Source organism: Culex pipiens, chromosome 3 (genome assembly GCF_016801865.2).
Source record: "Culex pipiens pallens isolate TS chromosome 3, TS_CPP_V2, whole genome shotgun sequence".
In the NCBI taxonomy this organism is placed as follows: domain Eukaryota; kingdom Metazoa; phylum Arthropoda; class Insecta; order Diptera; family Culicidae; genus Culex; species Culex pipiens.
This window is the reverse complement of record NC_068939.1, coordinates 121,945,291-121,966,436: the sequence shown is the minus strand read 5'-3', so window position 1 is coordinate 121,966,436 and position 21,146 is coordinate 121,945,291. Positions and strand designations below refer to the sequence as shown.

The 21,146-nt window shown below is 38.6% G+C and overlaps 1 protein-coding gene across 20 annotated transcripts in view; it reads right to left on the bottom strand.

Moving 5' to 3' along the window:
• LOC120413036 (inner centromere protein A) overlaps window positions 1-21,146 on the bottom strand; it is a 146,631-nt gene that overhangs the window by 2,934 nt on the left and 122,551 nt on the right. For 10 of the 20 annotated variants that reach the window (XM_039573710.2, XM_039573709.2, XM_039573713.2 and 7 more), the window contains 6 exons: window positions 17,829-17,954; window positions 16,768-17,250; window positions 11,620-11,805; window positions 9,495-10,636; window positions 7,595-8,118; window positions 6,266-6,750 (listed from right to left, as the gene is read on the bottom strand). In XM_039573710.2, coding sequence (XP_039429644.1) covers window positions 6,266-6,750; window positions 7,595-8,118; window positions 9,495-10,636; window positions 11,620-11,805; window positions 16,768-17,250; window positions 17,829-17,954 — 2,946 coding nt within the window. Of the gene's footprint in view, window positions 1-6,265; window positions 6,751-7,265; window positions 7,411-7,594; window positions 8,119-9,494; window positions 10,637-11,619; window positions 11,806-16,767; window positions 17,251-17,828; window positions 17,955-21,146 lie in introns of those variants that run through there. The other 10 variants (XM_039573722.2, XM_039573723.2, XM_039573724.2 and 7 more) reach the window with 7 other exon arrangements.

Sequence of the window (21,146 nt, the reverse complement as noted above, 5' to 3'; positions counted from 1 at the left end):
GTGACTCATTTCAATCGAGATTGTTAAAACTGACACTAAATGATTGGTACACACTTAGTTTTTTTACCGAATTCGATATTTGAAAACTCGGTAATGTTTAAATCGATAAATTGCTGTCAAAATAATTACCAACCGAAAATCGATGTTGAACTTAGTTAACAAACTTTGGTGTAATATTGAACCAAATTCGATTTTTTACAGTTAACCGAAGTGGTCAGCCGTTGAAAAATCGGTAAACTTTACCGATTTTTTAAAAACAAATCTGAGCAGGTACCATTAAAAATATTGAATGTCATACTTTCATCTAGATTTGTTGATCAATACATTTTTTTCTTACAGTTCCATTTTTCGATCAGCACATATTTTTCTTACAGATTCATAATCTGTTCTATTTGATAAAACATCAAAAAGAATCTTTTTGTTCAAAAAAAAAAAAAAAACGAAACTATTGGCACTACGCCCCCCGGGGCATGGCCTTCCTCTAACGTGGGATTTCTGCTCCAGCGCCTCTGACGAGACAGGAGAAACCGGGACCGACGTTTTACTTCACCATCCGATAGAAGCTCAGTGGATAAGGCGGGAATCGAACCCGCGTCTCATAGCATCATCGGGATCGGCAGCCGAAGCCGCTACCCCTGCGCCACGAGACCCACTTGTTCAATTTATGGTAAAAAATAGTTTGAAATTTCATAACTAGGAAATAAGGAGAAATGTTGAGCGCTGGTTACAACCTTCAATAGAATGGCATTAGAATATCAATTTTAATTTGCTGATTTATGTTTAAATCAATTCAATTACCGGAATCAATACCGGAAACGTGAAAAAATACAGTTTTTTTTCGAACTTAGCTCTTTCCAACAAATCATGCTTGCTATAAACTTCACACGGTAGGCCTGGCCAACGTTGCTAGATTATTTAAAAAATAAAATGGTCTGAATCATGTCGAGTTCAAAGCCATAGACAAAACTTAAGAACGTTTTGCAGCAGATTTAAACTTTTTTGTCATATTTGCACGGAGGAAAACAAGTTCCCAAAATCATGAAAATCGTTCATGACATTTGAAACCACGAACAAAGTGTTCACATTTCATGGTACGTTTCATAAAATTTGAATACATTCCTCGTGGTTCACGATTTAGGGAACTGATTTTTCTCCGTGTGGTCAATTGCTGAATTGGTGAAATTTTCTATAAAATCAATTTCAAAAATTCGGTCTAAACCGATATTTGTGATTTTGGGATCAAAACGTTAATTAATCCACCTTTTGGTGGTTGGTGCCAACCTCTAATTCATATATTACATCTCCGCTCGGGTACTATCTTGTTACACGTCTTGTCACAAAATCGCACACTAGTGATAACATTTAGCCAAACAGCATCATTCGCCCTAAACATATTTAATAATTTGAACTTCATTACACATTTTTTTTGTAAGATTGTCTTTTAGGATCATCGGAAGAATCTTTCAAATACTTTTCTTAAAATATAGAAAATGACGTATTTTCTTGGATTCGCTAATTCGAATGGAACTGCAATCGATTTATCGAATCCAAATACAGTAATGGTGTTCCTGGGTCGCTACAATAACGTACCTGCCAAAACTGGTTTACATTGTGATCAGACTGCAAGTCGAATTGAGTCTTAAAATTAAGACTTAAGTCCTCTTAACTTTGATAGGGTTATCAGATCTTCGATGGACCCGGACATCATTTTCATCGAAATATCTTAGATCCGGCTTCTAAAAAGTGTATAAGAACAATTAAGTGCTCATAACTTTTGATAGGTTTGTCATGAATATACGTAGTCTTTTTAAAATTTATATAAAATTAGATAGAAAATATTGAAAGCATTTTACCGATCTAAAATTTTACGAAAATTTTAACAATTTTCCTGTATGATCCAAATGAATGCTGATATATGCTAAATATTATTGTTTTTTTTTATTGATTTTTAAGTGTTCAACCGTTTAACTATTTCAACAACAAAATCTATACATCCAGACCAAATTCCCCAATTTCGTAAATTCCCGGGATGGACGCACTATTGTTACGTTTGTGTGTTATCTTGTGTCACGTCCCGTCTTTTTACAGCAAAAGCGTCACAAGATACGACGTAATGTGTAATTTTATGTAAATGTTCAAAACATTTTCAAACAAAAGCTTCATTTTTTGACATTGAAAACCGAACCAATAGTTGCTGATAAGGCGAAAAAACACTTTTCACAATCACTCTAAGAGGCAGCAACCAGTTGTCCGATTAACACAGTCTAGAACAGAAACTTGTCTAAGTTTTTTGATTTTATCGCCATAATCATTTCCATCGAACAATATTTTAAAAAAAGTAAAAAAATGTGTAAATTTAGAAGGTTTAAAATTATTTATCTTATGATGTAATATAAGCTTAAGGGGCTACATACATGTAAATTGACAAAAAAAGGTCAGAGGTTGGAGTGAGCACACACTTCATTTTATTTAAAATCTGCTTTCAGGGCATTAAAATATACATTTTCATCTATTATCAAAACAATTTTGAAGACATTTGGTTGTATCATTGCCGAGATATGGCTATTTGTAGTTAGCAGTTTCAAAAAACGGGTGCCAAGATATCTTAACACTGCCTTGACCAAATCGGCTCAAAATTTTGGTGAAGACTCGTTAAACCGATCCTGTGTGCATGACGAAGGCCGATTTTCAAAAAACTTATTTAAAAAAAAGATAAAAATATGTTTGTGTTTTTCATATAAAAAATCGTCAGTTTTTGATTTTTGTATTTTTAAAAAAATGTAAAATTTTAAAATCGGGCTTCGTCATGCACACGGGATATGTTTTGGGAGTCTTCACTCCGATTTCAGCCAATTTGGTCCATCCCATCTCGAGATATCGTGGCACCCGTAAATCAACTTGGTGTTTCGAGAAAAACACTCAAAAAGTTTGACAGTCCGCTTTGCGCACGGCAAATCGTCTCTAACTCAGTTTAATCATTTAATATGTTCATGAAATTTTCAGGAGCGATTGAAAAACATCTTTTTAGTGGATTTAATAATTTTTTTTTTTTTTTTTTCCTTAAATATTTATTTGGCTTCTTATGATTTACACATTTTTGGGCCAGGTTTTAACGATTTAACACTGAATTTCTTTATTTTCTTCTTCTCGGGATGGCTGAAGTCCAGATCTGGTGTGTCGTCTTCAGTTGTTTGTCTTCTGGGATCGTTCGGTGTTTGCTGTGGAATTTTGTGATCGTTGATTGTGTCGATGGGTGTTGGTTTTTTGTTTTCACTTTCTTCCATTGTTGCTGAACCACGCGGCTTCACGGTCAGCTTCTTTTGTTGTTCTGTATCTCGTTCGTTATTGTCGGTGACGGTATTCTTTTGGATTTTCGTTTCGTAGCATTTTTGTCCGGTGTGTAGTTTGCGGGAGCAATGGCGGCATGTTTTTGTTTGGTGGCTGTACAAAATGTACGCCGTTTCCTTTTCGATGGTCTCAAATGATGGAATTGGTTTATTGATTCTTATCCGCACCACCCTTACTCCGTTCGGAGTTCCGGGGAAAAAATCCCTCCAGACTTCGTCCCGGATTGATAGCACATCGCCATATTGTTGAAGATGTGCTGCTATCAGGTGGTTTGGCATTTGAGGAGGCAAATCGTGCACCTTTACCTCCGTGGCACCGTTCTCCACAAAAATGGGGATCAGGTACTTTTGGTTTTGGTGGATCATGAAGTGCTTAACGTTGTGGCTTTTTGCAACACTCCAAGCAAGCTCAGGTGTTGTGGCTTCGATGATTACCTGGTTCTTGGAGATATTCCACTGTAAGGTGCGTACAGCCGAGAAATCAAGTTCCAGGTCCTTGGTAAGAAATCTTCTTATTTTGTCCATATCAGGAGAAACTGGCAATACGTTGAAATCGATTACCAGTGAGTTCTTCCGATAATTTGACATCTTGAACACGAGTAGGGTAGAGTAGTCATCAATGAGACACGGGGAACAATGATAAAATGGCTCTCACAAGTTGTAGTTTCAACCAATCAGGCTCATATTTGGGGGAAAGGTGTGTCTACTGGATACACGTCTGCCATATAAGTGGCTTTAGTTATGGACGTTCCCTTGAAAAGTAATTCATAAATGTTTGATTCTGGGGTGTAAAAGTAAATCATGGACAAAAAATACTTTTTCGCTCGTAGGCTGCCATTTACACCAAAACTAATATTTCTTCAAATGTCTTTCGACGTTCCATAGGGATTAAGTTGGGATACAATGTCCTTTCATTAGATTTGGCCAAAATTTAGAATACACCCAGAATCCAGGACTGTCTCATTGTTCCCCACTCTTTTCAGCCCATGGGTAACAATGAGACACTTTGATTTTTCTTCAATAAAATTTTCAAAATCGATGGAAATCTTTCAAAACATGAATTAAAAGTGATTTATGGCATATTTATAGAGTTTAAACTTCATTTAACCAAAAATATAAAGTTATTTGGTATTAATATAAGGATTTTACAAAATTTCAATAATTTTTAGTGTAACTTTTGTTATTAAAAGTTTCATGTTGGCAAAATTGCTCTAAAATGTTCAAGGCAAGTCACCTGCAATGGAACAATACAAAAACATGATGTTTTGCTAGGAAAATGTTGATTTTTGTAGAGTGTCTCATTGTTCCCCAGCTGTCTCATTGTTCCTGCCAAGTGCGTCTACAATGAGACAGTTGAATAACTCTGGCTGTAGAGGTCGGATCGATCTCATATTTTGGTCAATCATAGAACACATTAAAAGAAAGATAATGCAACTAAAAGCTCATTAAGACATGCTGATGAAAAAATTAGAAAAATCGTTGAAAGTTGAAAACCAAAAGTGTCTCATTGATGACTACCCTACCCTAATGACGACCTTGGGTCGTACCGGCTCACAATAGAAAGTGAAGAATTGCACGGACGTGCGATACACGTCCACTCTGGCTCGCGTTTGAGACTCGACTTGTTTAATAAATTTTATGTAATATGAAATTTTGTGATTGTGTTTCTACATGTATGTAACCTCTTAATTTAGACTGAAAAGTTGCATTACAACGAAATATTGGTAATTTTGAACATTTTAAAATTTTACACATTTTTAGAGGGAAAATTACTCATTTTTCTTGACAAAAAAGAAGTCTATTTTTGAAAAACCATTAAAACTCTGATGCAAAAGATGCCGTTTATAGTATTCCAAAACATACAAAAAATGGAAAAAATGGATTTTGGGAATCTACTTTTTCTGATCAAAAGTTGAATAAAATAAATTCTTCTCAAGATACAGATTTTCAAATGTTCCCATATAAGTTTGTATGACGAGCTCACAAAATTGTATGGAAACCTGTCTGGAAATTTTTTGCCATGGTTTGAAAGATGTTTAATCGAAATAAAAAATACAAAATCTAAAATCCCTAAAAATTGCAAATTTATTAATATTCACAATTTTTGTTTTTTTTTGTAAGACCTGAAAATCCTCAACCCTACTATCAATTGCACTAAAAATCACTCAGATAATAAATACACCTGTTGAACCTGAAATTTCTGAGAAAAAACACACACAATAGATCAAATCACTCAAAAATACACATTAAATTCCCAACCAATTAAGATCAATTCCCCCTTCTTAAAACCTTTACAAACCCCTTTACTAACATTCTTTCTCTCTCAATCGGCCGACCGGATGGCCGCCATCAGGCAACCATAAATAAATGCGAAGACGTACAGTACCAGTGCCGATTGTTTGTAGGTGAGGTCTTTTTTTTTCAAGGATTTCAACCAATAGTGGAGGAGGTGGTGGTGGTGGTAGTTTGTGTTACAGGAAAGATGCATCGCGCAGCAGGATGTGTGAGAGCGTAGGAGGGTAGGATCAGGATGTTTGTTTGTGGTTGTGAGTTTTATTTTGTGGGTGTACACAGTAGTAGGGGAGCGGGGGAAAGAAAGAAAGAAAAGCAGAGGTGAGATAAGCTGGATTGGTTGTTGGTTGGTGGTGGTGGGGAAATGGTGGCAAGTGTAGTACTAGAATAAGTTGATCGTTTTTAAAGTTTTTTTTTAAATGCAATTCTAGTACTACAAAGTAAAAAGAGAACTTAAGTTTAAAAAGTGCAACGTAATTACGACTGATCGTGAAAGCAAAAGAAGTTTGCGATAGCTATGATACAAAACGGAAACTAACTAGATTTCACACACCAGCAAGTTTGGCGTACTAGAATGAGAAACCAAAAAAGAAAAGAAAAGAAAAAAACTCAAACTACGGATTTACCTCGGTTATCTTGACCGTCGGATGTCACGACTAGCCTCGTGGAATTGTTATTCAAGAAATTGCTATTACTGATCAGATTTGCGTCGCTGCCGCCAAACAGGGAGGTGGTGGTGTTGGTGGAGAAGGAAGTAGTAGAGCCGGTCACGACGAGACTACTACTATCATCATCGAAAGGGTTAACGCTACTGGAGTTGTTGATGTTAGTGTTGTTGTTGTTGATACTGTTGATGTTAAGATTGAACGGGTCTTGGTCGTCGGCGGGTTGCTGCGGCGGTTGCTCCGACTGCTCGGCCGTCAACGATTGGAAACTACTGAAATCGATCAACTGGCTCGTGGGTGGTGCTGCCACCAAGTCGTCGTTGGCAGCGTCCAACGGGTTAGTAAGATTGTCGGTGGCGTCCGACGGTGGCAGGACCGGGGCCAGCTCGTCGGCATCGTCAAAGTGCGTTAGGAATTTTGCATCAACAGTCGGCGGATTTTGTGTACTAGATTGGGTTATGGTTTTTTTTGGTTTTTTTTTAAATTTTTTTTTGGAAGGTAGATAAACAAACGAAAAGTAGATTAATCAAACTGATTAAAGCTGGAGAAGCGGCACAAAAGCCACTACTAGTGTTTGTATCGATGAGAAGGGAACATACAAGCTAATCTAGTACGTCAGCACATCAAACAGAAGCAGCTATTCTATTACCGCAATCGGATCTAAGGGGAAAATGCTCGTAAAGCGAGCGATTGCAGTACTGCCTTTATTTTGTCTGTCAACTGTTTCTATGTGTATATGTGTGAGTGAGTTCAAAACTAAAAGACACTAAGTTGTAAAACACAGCTGATGGATGGTTTCAAGGGACATTTTTGTGTGTGTGAATGTGAATGAGGGTCAAGGGGGTAAACACTTTGAGGTTAGACAATTTTGAGTGGGACGCTTTATTTATGGTTACACAAAAGATGTTCAACACGACACGACAAATGGTGGTTAGAGAGAAGCCACAGCGGAGAAACTCACTCTAGATTCGTTTTTTTTCTGTGTGCGTGTAGTTGTGTCTCTCTAGTACCCCATCATTGTGTCTCGTGGGAATTTCTTTGTAAATTTTGTACTCGTTTTGTTCGACCCCCAAAACATCACTCTCTAAATGTCCGCCACACGTAATCTAGAAGAGACGGTTAGTATCAGAGGTTTGGACGCTTGAACACTTGAAGAGAGACGCACACACAGGGAAGAAAGGGGACACTTCTAGCGCAGTACTAGATTAGTGGCAAGCGGAGCTTCTATAACATCGCTTGGTACAAAATGTAATCCCAAACAAAAATAACATACAAATTGATGCTACTTACAACACATTATCAATACTGCCGTTCTTGTGGCCGTTGGTTTGGCCGCTCATGATCGCGTCCTCGATGATCAGCTCCGTCGTCTCGGCGATCGTCGTTGCGCCGGGCGTCGACTTGCCGTTGGTGGTGGCGCCGGGCGTTGTCGAGCTCGACTCGAGCGACGAGGGCTGCTGGCTGCCGGCCGACGAGCCGTTGTTGTCGTGGCCGTTGTTGTTGAACGCACCGAGCAGCAGGTTCTCCTTCTCCGTTACGGAGCGCTCGTAGTCGCCGTTGTTGTTGTTGTGGTTGCCGTTGCCGTTGCTGTTGGCGTTGTTGTTGTTGTTCTCCAGCGAGAGCGCCTGGACGGCTTGCTCGAGCGATTCCGCGCCGGAGGAGGGCGCCTGGTCCTGCTCTTGTGACTGCTGCGGCTGATCAACGGATCCGAGCATCGATTCCGTCATCGACATGGTCGTGTCGGCCGTTACGGCCGGTGTGCTGGACATGACGATGTGGCTCTTGCTCATGGCGTTATCCTTCTCGTCGGATTGCTGCGGGGGGAGACAGTAGAAGGTTAGCAATATAGTATCTAACATTGAATTACGGCGGGTAAGGCGTCAGACACCGACGTTAACTCCAGGGAGACCTTGGAATACCCAGGACCCTCCTAACAAATCAAAAAAGTAGTCTACCGTACTCACTGAAGCTATGCGAGTATGATTCGGGGTTACAATTTGCCAACCTCTTATTTATTATGTCTGTAGATTCAAAGGTCTTAGCTCCAGGGAGTCTTTGGATGAACCAGGACTTCCCAATATAGCAACAAAGAGTCTACCATATTCACTGAAGGTTTGCGAGTATGATCCGGGGTCAAAATCCGCCGACCTCTCGCTTGTTACGGCGGTAGACGCAAAAGTCTTAACTCCAGAGAGTCCTTGGATGACCCAGGACATCCCAAAATATCAACAAGGTATTCTAACAAACTCACTGAAGCTATCCGAGTCTGATTCAGGGTCAAAATCCAGCGACCTCTCGCTTGTTACGGCTATAGACCCAAAGGTCTTAACTCCAGGGAGTCCTTGGATGACCCGAAACATCTCAAAATATCATCAAAGTAGTCTACCATACTCACTGAAACTATACAAGTCTGGTCCAGGGTCAAAATCCACCGACCTCTCGCTTGTTACGGAGGTAGACCCAAACCCCTGGTAGCCATTGGAAGACCCAGGATATCTCAAAATATCAAAAAAGTATTCTACCATACTCACTGAAACTATGCGAGTATGTTCCAAGGTCATAATCCAGCGACCTCACGCTTGTTACGGTGGTAGACGTACAGATCTTAACTCTAGGGAGTCCTTTGATGACTCAGGCCATTCCAAAATACCAACAAAGTAATCTACCATACTCAATGAATGCGAGTCTGATTAAGGGACAAACTCTTTTTAGGGCGGTAGACCCAAAGGTCTTAACTCCAGAGAGTCCTTGGATGACACAGGATTTCAACATAGCAACAAAGAAGTCTACCATACTCACTGAAGCTATGTGAGTTAGGTCCGGGGAGACCTTTTGCAAGTTACGGCGGTAGACGTACAGATCTTTACTCTAAAGAGTCCATGGATAGCTCAGGCCATCCCAAAATATCAACAAATTAATCCATCATACTCAATGAAGCTATGCGAGTATGATCGGGGGTCAAAATCCGCCGACCTTTCACTTGTTACGGCCGTAGACGTAAAGATCTTAACTCCAGGGAGTCTTTGAATGACCCAGGGCATCTCGAAATATCAACAAAGTAGTCTACCATACTCACTGAAGCTATGCGAGTATGGTCCGGGGTCAAAAACTGACTACCTCTTGCTTATTACGGCGGTAAACCTTCAAATCTTAGGGATTCTACAGAGAACTCAAACAAATCGGTACTCACCTTCGTCGGCGTGTTCGTCGCACTGCCACCCTTTGCCCGGGTACGCGACATGATCGCCTCCACCCGCTTCCGTCGCTCCTCGCGCTCCTTCTCCTCCTTCTTAAGTCGTTCGGCCATCTCGATGCGCTGACGTTCCGCTTCCTCGCGGGCCTTTCGCTCCGATTCTTCCCGCTCGATCTTCTGGCGGGCTTCCTCTTCACGGCGCAGCTTCTCTTCCTCCTCGCGCTTGGTCGCCTCCTCGATGGCCTGCTGCAGACGTTCCTCCTCCAGGCGGCGGGCTTCCTCGGCCAGCCTGATCGATTCCTCCTCGAGCTTGCGCAGTCGCTCCTCCTCCTCGTACTGACGCTGCGCTTCGGCTTCCTCTTCGGCGGCGATGCGCTGGCGCTCCAGCTCGGCCTGACGTTCGGCTTCCTCGCGGGCCAGCCGACGGCGCTCGGCCAGTGCAGCCTTGGCTTCCTCCTCGGTGGTGATGCGCTTTGCGATCATCGAAGCTGTCATCAGATCTCCGTTGGAGCCGTCCTGGGCGTCGAGCAGGTTGGTGACGGCAGCTGGCAGTGGCGCCGCCACGGTACTGTCCTTCATGTCATCCTTCTTCTCCTCGTGACTGTTGGCAACCTGATCCGGTTCAACCAGTTGTGGTTGTTCCTTAACGGGTTCCGGCTCGGCAACGACCTCCGCTTCCGTCTTGCTTTCAGTCACAATGATCTGCTGTTCCTGGACAACGCTCTCCACCGCTGCGATGGTCTCCGTCAGCTGTTCCTCGTGCTTCTGTTCCACGACCTCAACCGGCTTCTCGTCGGCGCTCTTGGCACTGACCGAGGAGCCCTCCTTGGGCAGTGGTGTCGCCAGCTGTTCCTGGCTGGCTTGCTTCTTGCCCGTCTTGACCAGCGAATCGTGCAGCGTACGGTTGGCCTTTTCCGGTCCCGGGGACTGCAGCGGCGTGGACGACGCCTTCGGAGTGCCGCGAGCGCTCGCACTGTTGCTGCCAACGCGATGTGGCCGCTCGGCGCTCGAGTGCTTGCGGGCCGGAGTGTCCGGAGCGGCCGGCTTGGCCGGTGTGCTGGTGCCGCTTTGGGATCGCTTGCGTTCCAGGCTGGTCGAGCTGGTGTTGCCCGTGGACGATTTCGGAAGTGGCGGTTTCTCTGTTTTTTTAGGGTGGATTGGGGAAGGGAGGTAAAGATCAGTTAGATTGGATGGAATGACCTTGGGATTATTCTGGGTTGATGCCAGCAGTTTGCTGGGTATGTTGAAGCGATTTAGGAGCGTTGGGTGGTACTAGATTGGTACTAGTTGCAAACGCACTACAGGTCTTAAAACCCGAACATATGAATGTTGTTGATTAATTTTGACGTTCCAGTCCTTAATCTAGTACCGCACCACAATCACTTCATCAAACCCAGCGCTGCCGCAACGCCCGGAATTGCGCTGAAATGGTTGAAATTTAGGTGACGGTGTTAGTAAGTGATACGATCGAACCGTTTAGCTTACACCAATTGCTCTAGGCACAAATCTGGTACTACATCATTTCACACATCGTGGTGTGAGAGTACCCAAATTACAAACAATAAAAAACTTATTTATAGGTGGGATACAGTACAGTTGAACCCATAAAAATCAAGAATTTAAAAGAACAACAGAAAGAACGTAAAAGCTACATAGAAATGAAAGTAAAACAAAAAAATATAAAAACTTTACATCGAAAGGTAGCGGGCTTTAGGACGAGCATTCCAGATGCCGTTCGAAAGTTGTTTTTGTACAAAAGATAATACTGTTTACAAGTGTTTACAGGTTTCGGTACGGGGAGAGATGTAGCGTTCCTCGGTGGTCGGATACGTGCTTCTTGCTCTAGTACCTCATTTTTTCTCAAGTGTAAGCTTACAGTCTACATCGGGGAGAGCTCAACGGGGGAAATCATCGAGGGATGCAAGGAACCGGGGAAAAAAGGGGGAGGTGGGGGGTCACATTCGGGAACTCTTTTTCATTCTTAGAATCAACGTCGATGTGTGAGAGTTCATGATGCTTGCGAATGATGGTGTGAGTGTGTTTCATGCGGTGATGTTGGTGATCGGGGAAAAAGTAGAGTAGTGATGGGTGTAGGTAATGGTGAAGTACTAGAATAGCAAACCTTCTTTCGCGAGGCCCGACACTCCGGTGACGGCGATCGAGATGGGGCGGGGCTTGCGCTGGCTTCCGGCGGACGCTGGCAGGGACCGCCGGTAGACGACGCCGGACGCGGTCGTCGAGCTGGACATGGCACTGCCCGGCCGGGACGGGTTCAGACTGTTCGGGGTGATTTCGCCGGAACGCAAACCTGTGTACACAACGCAAACACGGGACAGCGAACAGAGATCGCAGCGGCAGGCAGCAGTTGCGAAGGAGAAATACAGAGACGATAATGGTAATGGTGTAAAACGTAATGGGGTTGTTTTTTGTTTTTTGATGGGTAGAAATAGTTATGAATGATGAGTTGAGGTATGGTGGTGAATTTGTTGGAGTTGGAGTGTGGGACGTTATTTTGGGAAGACTGGTGGAAACGCATACTGCGATTGGGAAGACTGGTGGAACTAAAGGTTCGCATTTGGGAAGACTGGTGGGATTCAAGAGCAAATGTTGGGTGCACGGATAAAAATCCTGCAAGCAAATCCGGTAACTCTGTGTTGTTGAATTTGACAACATTGAATTGTTTCCAAAATCTTCAGCATTTTTTTTGCGATTTCGTTGCAAATGTTTTCAAAATCGACTACATTGTTGTTCAAAATCGAAAAAAAAGTTGACGAATTGGAAACATTTCATTGTTGTCAAATTACCGGATTTGCTTACAGGATTTCTATCCGTGTAGGAACTACGGAAGGATACTGGATTTGATCAGCTGAAGGGAAGTTGGGTATATATTTCATAAAACGAAGAATATTATGAATATGGATAAAACAAAATCAAACAAAGCGATAGTAGAATCAATATGATACGAGTTGAAGCGCATTCCCATTGTTTGCAGCGAGTAGTACTAGATTAGAACATTCCACTACGGTCATCTCTATTTACATCGAGGTTGTATTAAGGACCAAGCTAGCGAAGCTTCCGATTTGGAGAACCCCACCCGCTCGAAGAAGCGCGAACCATTACGGTGAATCCAAACCTTCACCATTACGTGATATTGTCATTGTGTTGCGTTGATATCTACCAAAAACTACTGAAAAGGGTACCATCACCAATACATAGAAAGTTCATGCGACTACGAATACTTAAAAGCTAGATGCACAGTTTGTACCATTTCCCTACAAAAATAAAAACAATTACCCAATTTAACCCAAATCATGCAAAAAGTTCAAAGAAGATCAGAGTTAAAGCAACTCTTAGAATGTGAAAGAATAGTAAAAGTAAGAAAAAGTTCAGAAAGAAAATAAACAATTCAGTGATCTTTTGACTATTCCTAAACTGCTTACTATGAGCCTTTTATTCTAGTGAGCAGCGATGCGCTCAAAGTAAGGATGTATTGGTAACAAGGCTAAACGTCAAATCTTTCTGTGTGGTTGTGTTTTTCTTGCTGATTTTCACTTCTTTGAATTGACAACCGTTAAAAAATTGTAGCCTTTTTCTGAACTTCTCCCAATAAAGATTTTGGTTATCTAGGCTTTGACAACGATAACGATATTATTATCGTCATCGCTATCGACCTTTTTCTATACTTTTGATTTATTGCGAAAATCCTAGTAAAATTTACTAATCTAAACGAACTCATTCAAACAAAAAACTCTTAGACGTAATAGTAATTAATAAAGTTATATTTATGCTAACATGGTAAGTTCAAAAGTATTTGCTCAAAAACATAATATTTTGCAAGGTTGTTAACGATAAAATTATCGAGGCTCGATAACGATAACGAAAATCTTTCTCAAATCGACTTAATTCAACCATACCATGTTAAATTTTCAATGGTTTCTCTAAGAATATTTTTGTATTATGTTTCAAAGTGTAAAAGGTACTCAAAATTGTTCACAAAATACCTTTTTTTCTGAATGTATTCACGTTTTCATAATGTGCAAAATCATACGAAACGAATTTTTTTTAATGATTTTTCTCTTTTTAAGAGTTTTTTTTTTGAAAAATACTAAAATTTTCACATATTGCCGTATTTTTTCAAAAATACTAAAATTTTCAACAATTGCAATATGGGCTTCAAACGAAGCGAATTTTTCACATTCTTAGATATTTTTTTTTAAAGTACTAAAATTTTCACAAAATACCGTATTTTCGAATGTACTTAAAGTTGTATAATTTGCAATATGGGTATCAGACGAAGCGAAATTTTGTTTGCATTTTGACATTATTAAATTTTATTTTGAAAATACTAACATTTTCACAAAACACCGTAATTTCGAATGTACTCAAAGTTTCATCATTTGCAATATGGGTATCAAACGAAGCGAAATTTTGTATACATTCCAATAAATTGAAATTAAAAAAAAAAACTTAAATTTTCGCAACATGCCGTATTTTTGGAAAGAACTCAAATTTTCATAATTTGCAATATGGGTATCAAACGAAGCAAAATTTTGAATGCATTTTCACATTATTAAAATTATTTTTTCGCAAACGCTAAAATTTTCACAAAATAACGTATTTTTTAACATATTCAAATTTTCATAATTTGCAATATCGGTATCAAACGAACAATTTTTTTATAATGCATACAAAATTTGAATGTTTGTATGAAGCATGCAAAATTTCGCTTCGTTTGATACCCCGATGTTTTGAAAATCTGAGTACTTTCGAAAAATACGGAATTTTATGAAAATGTTAGTATTTAAAAAAAACTCTTGTAAAGTGAAAAAGCATACAAAATTTTGCTTCGTTTGATACCTCTATTGAAAATTATAAAAGTTTGAGTATTTTCGAAAAATACGTTATTTTGTGAAAATTTTAGGTTTTTCAAAAAAAACATTTGGAAAGTTAAAAAGCATTAAAAATTTTGCTTCGTTTGATACCCAAATTGAAAATATTGAAAATGTGAGTTTTTTTTTTAAATCCGGTATTTTATGACAATTTTAGTATTAAGATGTTAGGATTTTAGTATTTAAAAAAAAAACACCACAATTTTCATTGTTTGCAACATAGTTGTTCAAAAACGCCAATCAATGAATGAAATCTATCAACTTCAGATATGGCGGTAAAAAAAATCAAATTGAAAAAAAAAACACATTTATCAAAATATTGTCATTCTTTGCAATATGACTGGCAAACGACACAAACTTTGAATGGATTTTTGTAACTGTAGAGTAATTGTGCAGTATTCAAATTTTCACAAAATATCACTTTTTGAAAATACTGACATTTTCAGAATTTGCAACCTATTTGTAAAATATGTAAAATTTTGATTAAAACGTTATAACATATCCAAAATTACTTATATGGCGTAAAATACTTAATTTTTTACAGAATTTAGTACATAAATTATCATTATTGGCGGCTCGGGCAAAAAAAAAAATTGAATTGATTTTCAAATTTGATCAGAATTTTTTTTCCTTAAATACTTATTTTTCATGGCACAGCAAAAGCACAGCCTGCCAACAAAAAAAATACTTATGTGGCGTAAAAAAGTGTAACTTTTGGAATACAGAAATTGGAATATTGTGTGGTTTGAGTGCTGAAAAAGGCGAAATTTTGAATTGATTTGCACAGCACTGGAGACGAAATAGTATACTACCATTTTTACAAAAACCATGTTTTTTTTATTTTAAATTTTCATAGTTGCATCACACGTGTCAAACATTTTACCTGGTGTGTTTGATTTTACAATTTTCAAACTGTATTTTTTAAATACTAAAATCTTGATAATTTGCTTATTGGATGATAAATGATGTTAAATTTGAATAGGTTTTCACAGCATTTTGGAGTATTTGAAGTAGAACACAACAATTTTCACATTAACCTTGTTTGAATTTTTTTTTTTGATAATTTACAACAAGAGTAATTTACAAAGCATTATTTAAAATATTTGCAGTTTAAGTATCAAATACTAAAATGATCACATAATACCGTATTGACACATAAGAATTTTGAAAATTTGTGTTATTTTTGTACCGTCATCAGGGGTGACATTGGGTCTGGGGGGGTGAGATTGGGTCATACAAAAATTCTGAAATTTGTATGACCCAATCTCACCCCAGACCCAATGTCACCCCTGATGACGGTATGACATCTTTTTTAATTGTTCAAACCAAAGATGCAAAATAAGAAAAATTTTAATCATATTTTTTTTACAAAAAAAAACACCTTATTTTGCTAAAATCCATCTATAATTGATATTCGTTGATTTTTATGAGTTCCTTTTTAATTTTTAAAAATAAGACTAAGAGAATTTTGTTTGAATAAGTATGCTTTAGTTATTTGGATTCATATGAAGCCAAAAAAAAAAAAAGCTTCAAGAAATGCAGTAATAGATCACATAAATCTGTTCCGCAAAATTTATTGTTCAGATGAGATTAGTGATTCTTTTTTTATTTTTTGTAAAATAGTAAAAATCTTAACGTGATTGCATCACAAATATTCTAGTACTAGATTAATACTTTATTCGAAAAAAATCAATCTCGTACTGCACAAAAAAAAAGAAATTCTACAGGCACGAAAAAATAACATTGCTTCAACAAAAACCTAATAAAGACACTTGCTTATCAATAAAAGAGTATCAATCTAGTACTCCAAAATAAATAAAATTCCTCGAAAGTGCGTTGAATTTGTTCGTAGTGCTAAACCGTCACATCAAAGGTCATCAGTCTTACTTCTCTAACTTAAGCTAACGACTGAAACCTGTAAATCTAGTACTACACTGTTCCCTTTCAAAACAAAAGTACTCCCTGTGCAAACGTAATCAAAACAAAAACCCATCCACCAAACCACACCGCTTGTGTCAGTTTTCGAGGTGAGTATTCCTGGCAGAGTTAGAGATCTACGCAGCGCCGCCTACTACGCCGCACGCTTGAAGTGGGTTTGTGTTGGTGCTAGCCGTGTATGTGTTTTTTTTCGCACTTTCGTAGTACTAGAATGCGCGGAACGCTGCGACCCGACCCGCCAGGTTTTGAAGAAGACAGTTCTAGCCTAAACGGTGTATGTGTGTGTGTTAGCCGGTTGACCACCTTACGAGAGACAGAGGGGTTACGAGGTTTCCAACGATTAATTACCAAAACGAAAAATTTAGATTACTGAGTGTGTGTTTTGTGATCTTAGGTTACACCAAGAAATTCCCGGAGATTTTTTTTGACGCAATCGCTCGCACCTGTTGCGGTCGTGGAAACCAGCGTGGAAGTCTGGTGGGAGCCGTTCAGCTGTTCCCGGACCTGCTGGCGGAGGCGCTCGGTTCTGGAGAGCCGCGTGGACGCGTGGTGCCGGCCGGCCGTGTTCAGCTGGGACATACTCTTGGAGGTGTCCGCCCGTCCCATCGGCGAGTCCGAGTGGGACGACGACGCGTTGAACGAGGACTTGCGGGCACCACGGCCGCCGACGGACGAGGACGACGAGTCGTGGAACCGGAATTTGCCACTGTGGTGGTGGCCGGCCGTCGCCAGCTGGGACATGCTGCGGGACATCCGCTTGCCGTCCGCCGTCGGGGACGACCGGGACGAGGACAGCGACAGCCGCGTCATGTTCTCCAGCTCCAGGGCTTGGCGGCGCTCGCGCTCCAGGATTGCACTGATGTGTTCGCCGTTACGGCGCCGCGGCTGGGCCAGCTGGTCCAAGCGTGTCATCGAGAAGGCTCGACCTGGGTACCCAAGTTTTGTTTTTTTTTTCATTGCAGTGGCGCGCACGCGGTGGAAAGAGGGTAAAAACAAAATCACGATGCAAAAGAAAATTAAAAATCGAAAGAAATAAGGTGTGTACACTGTGGTGAGACATGCAGTTTGAGCAAAGGGGACGTTCATAACTTAAGGAATACTTAAACTGTAGTACTAGAGTATAAAGGAAGACAACGGGGACAGTTCGCGTCTGACACCAGACGCGAACACACTCATGCAGTTTGCGCTAAAACGGCCACAAGCAGATGTAGGACACGCTCACAGTTTTGGCACAAAACGATACACGAGACAACATTGACATAAAAACGATAAAAAACGATAGAGCACTAAACTAACTGGGGACAACACAGTTCTGCTACACTACTACTGGATGAGTTGTTGAGGTGGTATTAGTGAAAAGGGGGGAGAGGGGGACGTTTACTAATGTGAGTGATTTCTTTTATTTTTTGTTAAAAGTCGGCATTTTTTTCGGGAAACGAGGGCTTGTTAGATTTGTAAACAAAAAATGGAAAATAAAATGTGAAAACAAATAAAAGAATACTACCTGGTGTTCTGGGGGTGTGAGTGCCGAGAGATGATCTAGAGCTATCGCGAGGACTAGGAATGGTGGGCATAAGATCGGTTTTGCGACGATTCACGGTACGCTGGTAGCTCATGTCAGCCGAATCGTCTGCACACGAACACATCGAAATCGAAGTTTTGGTGGTATTGGTTTCAGTTCGGCAAAGACAAGAGACCACAAAATCGACGACGCGCGAATGTTTGTGTGAGTGAGAGAGTTTATTTTTTTTTGTTTTGTTTTGTTTCGTTGGTTCGCAGGAAAAAGAGAAGAGAAAAAAGAAGAAAAATTTATTCGTTTTAAATTTTGCACTAAAAATCAGGGAGGGGTTTACTCTTTGCTTTAGTGTGGCTTTTGAAAGGAAAGAAAATCTTTTCCAAAAAAAATTGCGATAAAAATCGAGTCGAAATTCAAAAACAAACAAATGGCAACAAATATGTAGTAGACGAAAACTCTGTTAGGGGCGAAAAACGGAACAAAAATCAATCTCAAGAAGCGAACAAATCCGAGCAGCAAAAACATTCCTCAATGCGCGCAGCGGGAATTTGGACGGGGGAGGAGGGGATCGTTTTTTGGAAAAGTTGGAACGGTTTTCAGTATTCGCAGACACGTGAAACACGGTGGGACACGTTTTTATTTACATGGATGAGTTTGGACAAATGTTTGGGGACACAGACGAACGGCTAACGTCACTAACACTCATGCAGGCCGGCTTGAGACTGTTGGCAGGAACATGCACTCAAATATTTTTTTTTTTGGTTATTTTTTTTTCTACGGATGACGGCTTTAAGGTATTTTGTAGTACTAGAATATGAATTCAAAAACCCTCACTTAAATTTTATTCGGTTGAACATGACATTCCTGAATGTTTGCAAAACATCAATTCTTTTTTTCTATAATTATATTTTTCAATAATTTCGTAGCCGGTCCACGGTTATTGAATTTGTTAAGCACCAGTTCATACAAAGGGGGATTTTAGTTATTTTTTTCAGAGTGACAAATTGATGGATTAACTTCACTTTCAAAGGCATTTGGGTAGTGTAAGCTAAAATTTACATCAAACATGTGTAAGTTTATAAAAATAAATAAATGAGCAATAAATTTAAGTAACTTTTCGACACATTTCCACGTCAAAGACTACTTTATTTAGGCTGTTGCAAATATTTTTCAAAGTTGTTGTCTCCCTCGAGGGGCAAAAGATATATTTTTATTCAAAAAACTTCAAAATTTCAATGTAATTTAAGTACAATTAGCTGGAAGCAATTTAAAATGCATTCCCTTAAGTATACAATCAATTTTAACATTTTTGATTGAATTCAAAAATATTGTACAGTACCGCAAAAAGTTCTTTTTCCTCAAAAAACAATATTTTCGTTAAAACTTAGATTTTGTGAAAACACTCAAAACTAATGATTGCTGTATAATGCATTTTCCATGCCTTTTTAAAATGTTGAAATTCTGGCTTGTTATTTAAATCTTTATATTTTTTTTCAAACAATTACCGTTAATTTCAATATGTGGTAAAAGCGAAAAAAGTTGGAAGCAGATGATTATAATTTACCATAATTTCGTATCCGGCCTACGGCTATTGGACTGGTTGGGGCAAATTCTCAACTAATCAATATCCTATCAAAACAAACAGTATGTATTTTTATTTTGTTGTATTAGCTAAAACTGACAATAATTATGTGCAAGTCCTTGTGAATATAAATAACCTAAACATAGATTTTCTTATAATTATTGTCAATGTAATCTAATCCAACGTTATTTTTTTTCAATCAAAAGAAAATAAATTTAATGTTTCATCACGATAAATAATGTAAGAACCATTTGAATATATTTTTATGTAATTTCATAGCCGGCCTCTGGACATTGGACTGGTTGGGGTCTTTTCTCCAACTAATAAATAAATCATGATTTTGGTTTGCATTCATAAAAATTAACATGATATTTTATAATTTACGCTTCGTTAAAATTTTATTTACTTAAATTTTTCAAATGCAGCCTTATTTTTTTTACAGAAAATTTCCATAATTCGTAATGTTGACCGATATTGGAAACTTTCCAGCAACTTTTTAGATGTTGATTTCTATTTAAAAAACATATGAAAGTATTTTTTTTATTATAAAAAAATGATTCAAGAGATTATTATTGTTTCTTAATTTGTTTAAATTTCTAATGTTTCAAACAAGGCTACATCCATTAGAAAAGTAACTTAAGATTTATAAATATTAAGAGACATTCCATGAAAGTTAAGTTCAGAAAATAGATTTTTTTAGTAAAAAAAACTTTTCATTTGCATATTCGGATATATTTGAATTCCATTTTCAGCAAGGAAATTATATCGCTGACCTGGCAACCCTGTCTAAAAAACCATGGGGCAAAACAATTCTAAAGTTTTTTTTGAATAGGTCCTATAAACATATGAAAGACAATAGCTTATAGGACCTTTTTTTTTAAAAAAAAAACTCTGGAATTATAATTCAAAAATTTCAATATTTTCTTAGATGTAGGTTTGCATTTAATTTAAAACGATTCAAAAAGAATTTTCAATTATTGACAATAATTTTCAACATGTTTAGTTGCGGTTATTGAAATTTTGAATATTAGTAAATAATTAGTTATAATCAATGAAGATATGGCAACCTTGTAATAGGGGAAATATACCCATTTTAATCACTCTAAACCGTTCGACCAATTCTCATCACTTTTGCCGTTTTCCGTTATTAAATCAACATTTTCAGATGTTTCAACAATGGAGAGTTGCTTGCTCACTTTTATTTGAGCTATTTATTACTTTGGAACAGTCAAAAACACTTTATGAAAGCTGTAATTCATGATCAAAGTGCTGATAGGCCGATAATAGAAATAGGCTGAAAAAGGGTATAGTTCCCCTAATATACTACTACTACTCAAAAAGCCTAATGAAGGCAGGATAATGTATTTTTATGTAATTTAAATCGCTTAAAACATGTTTATCAAACATTTCCAAGCCGGTTATCAAGTTCAAAAAATACAAATCCGACGAGTGATAAAGATGAAAAATCTGGCCACCCTGTCATAAAATGTCGTAACATAAAGTAATTTATCATTTATTCCGAGGTCTATGTTTAGTTTTCTTATCAAAAGACTTTCAAACCCAGCTTATTTCTCACGTTTTATAATTCTTGGAAAACTTATTGATAATTCAAAGATCATCATAAACCTTGATCGTTTGGCAACACTTTTTTGATATATCGCCACCTCAGCCAGATTTACCATAAAAAGCCAGATATTGAAGGTTTGGATGAAAATATTATCTAG